The sequence below is a fragment of the Hippoglossus hippoglossus genome, chromosome 7, assembly GCF_009819705.1.
Source record: "Hippoglossus hippoglossus isolate fHipHip1 chromosome 7, fHipHip1.pri, whole genome shotgun sequence".
NCBI classification, from domain to species: domain Eukaryota; kingdom Metazoa; phylum Chordata; class Actinopteri; order Pleuronectiformes; family Pleuronectidae; genus Hippoglossus; species Hippoglossus hippoglossus.
Genome location: NC_047157.1, coordinates 27,690,393 through 27,697,892, shown reverse-complemented (window position 1 = coordinate 27,697,892; position 7,500 = coordinate 27,690,393). Strand labels below are relative to the sequence as shown.

Sequence of the window (7,500 nt, the reverse complement as noted above, 5' to 3'; positions counted from 1 at the left end):
CAGCCTCGTCAACACGGGGCAACTGGGAACCCTCTGCAGGAGAGTACGACTCCTTTCTGTTCCTCGTGTTCTTGTTTCTCCCCCTGAGGGCACATTCAGTGAAATGAAGTCAGTGGTCAGTTTATTAGGAACCCTCATAAACCCTACGGTCATGAAGGTGGAGGCTGTGATCGGTTGTGGGGGGGGGGGGGTTCAGAACAGATCCGCTGGTCCTCTTTGGTCTGAATGTGTGAGAAGCTGACGTTTGTTCAAGTGTTCGTGTTTCTGATCAGTTTGATGATATCCAAATGGGCGGAGACGTCTTGATTGACAGCTGAGACTGACTCTTGATTGACACTTTTGAAACAAATGGTGCTTTTTGAGATTCTTGACGTGTTAATGTTATAAAACCATGCATACGTATATATTTTAATGGGATTGTGTGTTCTGTGGTTCCTCCATCAGAAGAAACCCGACACCCCAGACCTGAACCACTTCACAGTGGACGAGTGGGAGCTGCCGCAGGAGCAGTTCACCCTGGAGGAGGAGCTGGGGACGGGGTACTTCGCCGACGTGTACCGAGGACGCTGGAAAAACCACATCAACGTCGCCATCAAGATCATCAAGAGTGGTACTTTCTCCTCTCGGCTCACGAAGGTCGACTTTGGCACCGAAACCTACAGCATCATTAAATGATCTAAATCTTAAATTCCATAATATGAACCTTCTGCTTCTCATCAGCTTTGACTCTCTGTAGATTTATTAAAAATCAGTTTGTTTCTTTATTTAGTCTGACGTATGTATTAAATGGTCATTTCCTCTCTCTCCGTCTCGCTCTGTCTTCCTCTCCTCCACCCTCCGTCTCCAGACTCGGAGTTGAACCACCGGGAGTTTCAGAGGGAGGTTCAGATCCTGAAGAGTCTCCGTCACCGTCACCTCATCTCTCTGTTCGCTGTGTGCACGGCGTCGTCTCCGTATTACATCATCACCGAGCTGATGGAGAAAGGCAGCCTGCTCACGTTCCTCAGAGGTTAAACCTTTTAAAAACATCTCTGACCACACGACCTTCGTTTTACTAAATATCTCCAGGCACGCCGGGCCAGTAGGTGGCGATAAAGTCGACATCAACGATCCGTTCAATACTAGAACTTTACTTTCTGTTTAAAAGTGCAATAGATGACTGTTTCTTCTTCTTGTGCTCATCTCAGGCCTCTTCACTACGTGCTTCTTTGTTTTGAGTCTAAATCTGTGTGCGTGTTCTTTCCTCTGCGTTTCTTCGTGTCCGCCTCAGGCCCAGAGGGGGCGCTGCAGGACGCCGCGGCGCTCATTGACATGGGGGCCCAGGTGGCTGATGGGATGTCGTACCTGGAGGAGCAGAACAGTATCCACAGAGATCTGGCGGCTCGAAACGTGCTGGTGGGAGGCGACTACATCTGTAAGGTGGCCGACTTCGGTCTGGCCCGAGTGATCAAGGTGCGGCGGGAGGGAGGAAATGCACCCGATGAAATAAATACAGGAATAGATCATTAAAAGGTTTGTTTCATCCAGGAGCCGTTCTACATCTCAGAGGATAAGAAGATTCCCTACAAGTGGTGCGCTCCCGAGGCCATCAGCCACGGGAAGTTCTCCAACAAGTCGGACGTCTGGTCTTTCGGCGTCTTGCTCTATGAGATCATCACGTACGGAGGCGTTCCTTACCCAGGTCTGGTCCACCACTGTAACTCAAGGGATTCGTGGTGCTTCTGTAATCACACTACAGTTTATCATTTCTCACTCTGATCATTTAAAAACCTCTTCGGTGCTGGAAAGTGAGTTTTGCAGTAAAAATGTTAAAGGAAGTGAAAGTAAATGTATTTAAACGTTTGTGGTTCAGCAGAAAGTCTGCAGGTGAATGTACAGATGTTTGAGTGGGAAACAAACATGAATCCTCACTTCACCACTTCCACTTCTTCTCTCTCTCCCTCTCTCGCTCTCTCCCCCTCTCTCCCTCTCTCCCTCCGCCCACAGCCTTCAGTAATCAGGAAGTGTTCCAGCAGGTCACTAAAGGTTACAGGATGCCCGCTCCCGCCAAGTGCCCCGACCTTCTGTACGGCATCATGATGCAGTGTTGGAGCCACGAGCCCAACGAGCGGCCGCATTTCAAGTCCCTGAAGCTGCAGCTGGACGGCAGCTCGTACGAGATGGGGTGACTCCGCCCTCCTCTGACCTCCTCCGACCTCCTCTGACCTCCTGCGGTGCACGCACAGCGCCACGGACACGGAGCGGCGACTCGTCACCGAGGACGATTATTTAAACACCAGGAAGTAAAAGAACACAATCACCCACTCACTCAGTATGTAGTGACTATAAAGTGAGCTCATCGGGGAAGATGAGGAAACACTTTCGGGTCATAATGACGTCGTTGTGCAGGATTGTGATCAACAACAACAACAACAACAACAACAACAACCTCTCCCGGTGGAAAACCCCACAGTTCAAATGTTTATTTACACATAGTATTTATACTTTAAGGTAAAAAACATGTTGGTTGTTCCTGCTGCTCTCGCTCCTCTCGTCTACGCCGCGAGTGCAATGCATGATGGGAGATAATGCATCGGCTGTGCACCATTTGTCATGATGCATTATGGGAAACAATAAGTGAAATAGAAAACGTCACTAAACATTTGGACACCACTATATATATATATATATGCTTCTATAAAGCGACCTCAAAGACTAATAGTTTTTATTCAGTTCACATTTTATAATTTCTTTTCCATTATTCAACTGATTATTATTTCCTTAGAGCCGAAACCATAAGAAAACAAACTTGTTTATAATCAATTCATAATTTTTGTTCGTTTTTTTAGAAGCAAACTGAGAAGTTCCAGGTTTATTGAGTCTCATGTGATCGAAGACTGAAACCTGTTAGTTTCCATCCGGAGCTAAAGAGGAGCATGAAAATAAAACATCAGCCTTTACTTTGTAATGAGCGTTTTTCAAAGTGAATCAGTTAATGGAGACGACAATCTGCAGATTAATCTATAACTGTAAATCTATATTAAATACAGCCCAGGTTTTCTAAATGAAGTGATTCATGTTAGATAAATCTGCAGTGTCAGAAAGTCTTCTTGAAACTTTAATTATAAGAAAGTAAAGTTCTTCTAATTTCTTCTAAATAAAAAATCTATTTTTGCAGTTTCTTAACGTGAATATTGACAAATGCTTATTGCAAAGTCTGGAAACTTGACGAAACAACTTGAACAGAAGTTTGATCATTAAGTCGATGAGCAGCTCTGAGGAATCTGAACTTCCATCATTTCCATGACGACCAGGTCATCTGCTGAAGGTCATGTGAAGCTGGAGGAAGTGTCAGACTCAAACTAATCATTTCAAATTATTAGTAACTTCATGCTTTTAACAATCAATCAACAAACTTTCGTGGCTTGAACCAAAGTTTTATTTCTACTCAGCACCTGTCAGAAGCGGCAATATTCATCTTTGTCCAGTGGGGGGCAGCACAGCTCAACGTTGACTGAACTTGACTTTCATGTTAAACTTTCAGTATTTAACAGTTTCTCTAAATCTTTGATGTTAAAACTGTTCAACCAGGAACAATGATCCGTCAAGCTGTGGAAACAAGTCGTCTTGATTCAAGCAAAGACACTTTTCTCTTTTTGTAATGTCCTTAAGAAATTAAAGTATTTATCAGAAACGTCTTTCTAACCTTAGATGACAACCAATCAGCATCAGGTTACTGATCCTTTAACACAATAAAGTAAACTGTGACGTGAACATGAACACCGACCAATCACGTTGAGCCTGGTGCGGACAGGATGTTACAAGCTGCTTGTTGTGAAAAGACTTCCTGTTTTTATTTGACTGTTTTTATGACATTTTCATGTGAAATTATTTAAAAGGTCTATAAATCATCTCATTACTTCTTCATCATTTTCCTTATTGTTATGATGTTTTTCATTTGGGATTTCATTAAGGACACTGTGTGTGTGTGTGTGTGTGTGTGGTGTACACACTGGATACCAAACACCCTGATGTGTATTCACACACACACACACACACACACATACTTGAAATGTGTCACATACACAAACGTCTCACTGAGGTGTCTTAGGTCAATGCCAGGACAAGGTGCATGAAACTATGTGTGTGTGTGTGTGTGTGTGTGTGTGTGTTAGCTGATATGCTATACGTGACTCCCCGTCCTTCAATCATGTCGCCCAGTTAACCCAGTTAACCCAGTTAACCCAGTTCCCTCCCCGTTAATGGAGGACAGGCAGAAATACAGTCACATCCTGACGTTACCTCGACAGACGTTCAGACACACACACACACACACACACACACACACACACACACACACACACGGTCTAGGAGGCAGGAAACCACCCGGACCAGTGGTTTAGCACGGCCCAGTAGCTGTGGTGTTCCCGCCCTCAGGCCCTCAGGCCCTCAGGTTGAACCCGCCCCCCCCGGGACAGCTGCCTGGATCCTTCGCCAAGCGCCATCCAAAGCAAACACACACCCATGCACACACACTCAGGCTGAATACACAGTCTGGGGAAATGAGAAGCTGAATGTAATTCCATCTCAAACTAGAGGAACATGTTATAATGCAACATCTGAAGCTTGATGGAACATTTCTAACATCTTCCAGGTTCTATTTATAGACGTTTAACACCTGATCTGGAATCTGTAAGTTCCAGGGACTCGGTTCCAGGGAGGAAACCTCTGCTGCAGTTTGTTTTGCACCAGTGGAAACATGGAGGAGATATGTCCACGTTCAGGACACAGAGGTTTGTGTTTGGTTCAGGCTGAGTCACGAGACCGACTCGCTGCTCTCAGTGAAAACAAGACAACATGGCCGACATTCCTTCTGGATGTTTCTGTAGGACCGTGCGTGTGATTGTGAACATGTATGATGACACATATCTTCTTTAAGATACAGTTCATCAACACGTTGTTTGGTTCGAGTTCCGAGGGAAACCTGACCGATCAGCTCCTAAAGTTAATAACCTGATAAACTCCAAAGTGACATTCACACCAGTTCAGTGAGAATGTGTCCACGTGTGATTGTGTTTGTCATCAGGACTGTTTTCCAGTTTGTGTCTCACAACCAGAGTCTCTCCTCTTCTGCCAGGTTCCAGGTTCCGTCACCTTCACTCACACTCACCTTTGTACAGACTAGATCACCGACCTCTTTCCCGCGCTGCAGATTCTTAGTATTTTGGGTAAACTCTCCTTCTAACTGCTCATTTCAAACCTGGTTTATCGAGTTCCTCATTATCTGCACGAGTTGAAGTTAAAGAAAGTTCACCTGAGGACACAACACAACCTTTTACAGCTGAGGCCAAATATAGAAGATGACACTTTCCCAATGACACAACTCTAAAGAACGAATCACATGGAAACAGAGAACAACCTGCTGCTCCTGTTTCCCAGCTGATCGTGTTCATCATCCACACCGTGTCCTCTACATGTCGGATCCTGCCTCACACGCGTGACACACGGCTCATCTTCACTTCCTCTAAAACACTTCCTCTAAAACACTTCCTCTAAAACAACCTCACAGCGTCAAGATTTAACAAATTTAACAAATCTAAAAACAAATTCAAAGTGGACGTTAAATATATTGTATCTATTTCAGGTAGTTGTTCTCACACTGACGTTTGTTCAAGTGTTTCTTTGGTTTCAATGAGTTATTTGATGACAGGTTTTTCCGGTGGAAGCATTTCTTCATCTGAACGTGAAATCCACGAGTCTCAAACTGAAGGAGCTCGTGAATAAGAAGAGAAAACACTGAGCGCACGAGTCGAGCCGGTAAACAAAGATGGACGACACGTCCACACGTCCTCCCACCGTCCAGAGATGAAGCCTCCTGGATAAGAGCTGACATCATGGTATCAAGGTCCCACGTGACCTGCTCCAGGGTTAGAGCTTCGTTAAAGTAGATCCTGAGGCAGCAGCAGACTTTGAGTGTAAACACAGATTGTGTCGGACGTAATCCTGCAGAACTGGAAGTTTCCTCTGAGGTCACAAGACTTCAGCTTCATCCTGCACATTCTGTCTCTTCCACGACGTCGTCACTCTGCAGAGCAAAGTGGCTGCAGAGCAAAGTGTGTAACTCAGCAGGAAGTGGACGGTACCGAGCAGCTGGAGGTTGGAAACTGGAGCAGTGTTCCCAGGGAGCGAGTGCCCCCCCCCCCTTCTCTCATGAAAACATGATAATACTGCAGATTAGGTTTAAAACGCTGCTGAGGACCAGTCCAGCTCTGTGGAGGCCGACTGGGTTGAAACAGACCAAACCAGAAGAAGTCACAGGTCTGAACTTCAGCCCTGATGGAAGAAACAGTTCAACAGGTTCATGTTCATAAAAAGTCGCTCTGACACGTGAACACGGCCGAGGGCTCAGCTGAAGGTGAATCTGAGAGAGACACATGTTTCACTTCAGAGAGGACGAGACGGATTCTCCTCGTCTCCACTCTGTCAAGCTGCTGAAGGTTGTTCGTCCAGGGGCAGATCAGAGTGACGTCAGCAGGTCTCCAGCTGAAAGAGGACAACGTGCGCAGAGAGCGAGTCACGTGCACAGTGTGTGTGTGTGTGTGTGTGTGTGTGTGTGTGTGTGTGTGCTCTGAGGATATCTACATGTATTAGAGTGCGTGTGCAGAGTTAATTGATTTTAACTGCAGCTTTTCTTGTTCCTGTTCTGTCGACTCTTTCATTCAGACTCACAGATGAACTTAGTAGAATTTGGAGGTCAAAGGTCACAGTGACCTCATATGAAATAACTGAAGCTGCAGTGATTCTGTGCACAAGGAAGGGTTGGCTGTTGACCGCCCTGCTGGCGACGCCCCTGGTGTCTGTAGAACATTTAGAACAAACTGTGCACATGATCTAATATTTCCAGAAACCTCTGTCGGTTTCATCTGGAGAACTCTTCACTTGTTTCGTTCAGGCTCCAGTGAAGGTCAGTGTTTAGATGAGATCTGGACGTGTTAATCTGAACAAACCAGTGCTCTGTGGCAGAGTGACCTTCTAGTTTGAGTTTAGAATCAGGTGATATGTCTACATCAGAAATGTTGATGATCTCTCAGGATGATGAAGACGAGGGTATGAAGGACGACCTTTCTGCTTTCTGCACCGTCACGCAGGAAGGAGATCCTGCAGTTACCACACAGCGACCTCTGACCTACATCCTCAAGTGATGCCCACGCCGGCGCTAGAATAAGTGTCACAAACACAGACCTTCTCCTTCTCCTTCTCCTGCTCAGCTTCTCCTTCTCCTGCTCAGCTTCTCCTTCTCCTGCTCAGCTTCTCCTTCTCCTTCTCCTGCTCAGCTTCTCCTTCTCCTGCTCAGCTTCTCCTTCTCCTTCTCCTGCTCAGCTTCTCCTTCTCCTTCTCCTGCTCAGCTTCTCCTTCTCCTTCTCCTTCTCAGCTTCTCCTTCTCCTGCTCAGCTTCTTCTTCTCCTGCTCAGCTTCTCCTTCTCCTTCTCCTTCTCCTGCTCAGCTTCTCCTTCTCCTGCT

At 45.9% G+C, this 7,500-nt stretch overlaps 1 protein-coding gene and 1 long non-coding RNA gene across 3 annotated transcripts in view; one reads left to right on the top strand and one right to left on the bottom strand.

Annotated features, from left to right (window-relative positions):
• The window catches only part of LOC117764246, a 20,571-nt gene extending 17,001 nt beyond the window's left edge, over positions 1-3,570 (bottom strand). Inside the window, exon 1 of the long non-coding RNA XR_004614350.1 lies at positions 2,785-3,570. This is a non-coding gene — a long non-coding RNA (uncharacterized LOC117764246). The remainder of the gene's footprint in view (positions 1-2,784) is intronic.
• ptk6b (PTK6 protein tyrosine kinase 6b) overlaps positions 1-7,500 on the top strand; it is a 26,280-nt gene that overhangs the window by 7,847 nt on the left and 10,933 nt on the right. Inside the window, exons 3-8 of one of the 2 annotated variants that reach the window (XM_034589816.1) lie at positions 1-43; positions 445-610; positions 848-1,009; positions 1,271-1,452; positions 1,528-1,681; positions 1,987-2,213. The exon at positions 1-43 is cut by the window's left edge and continues 118 nt beyond it. In XM_034589816.1, the coding sequence (XP_034445707.1) occupies positions 1-43; positions 445-610; positions 848-1,009; positions 1,271-1,452; positions 1,528-1,681; positions 1,987-2,168 (889 nt within the window). In that variant the 3' untranslated portion in view covers positions 2,169-2,213. Of the gene's footprint in view, positions 44-444; positions 611-847; positions 1,010-1,270; positions 1,453-1,527; positions 1,682-1,986; positions 2,331-7,500 lie in introns of those variants that run through there. The other variant, XM_034589815.1, reaches the window with a different exon arrangement.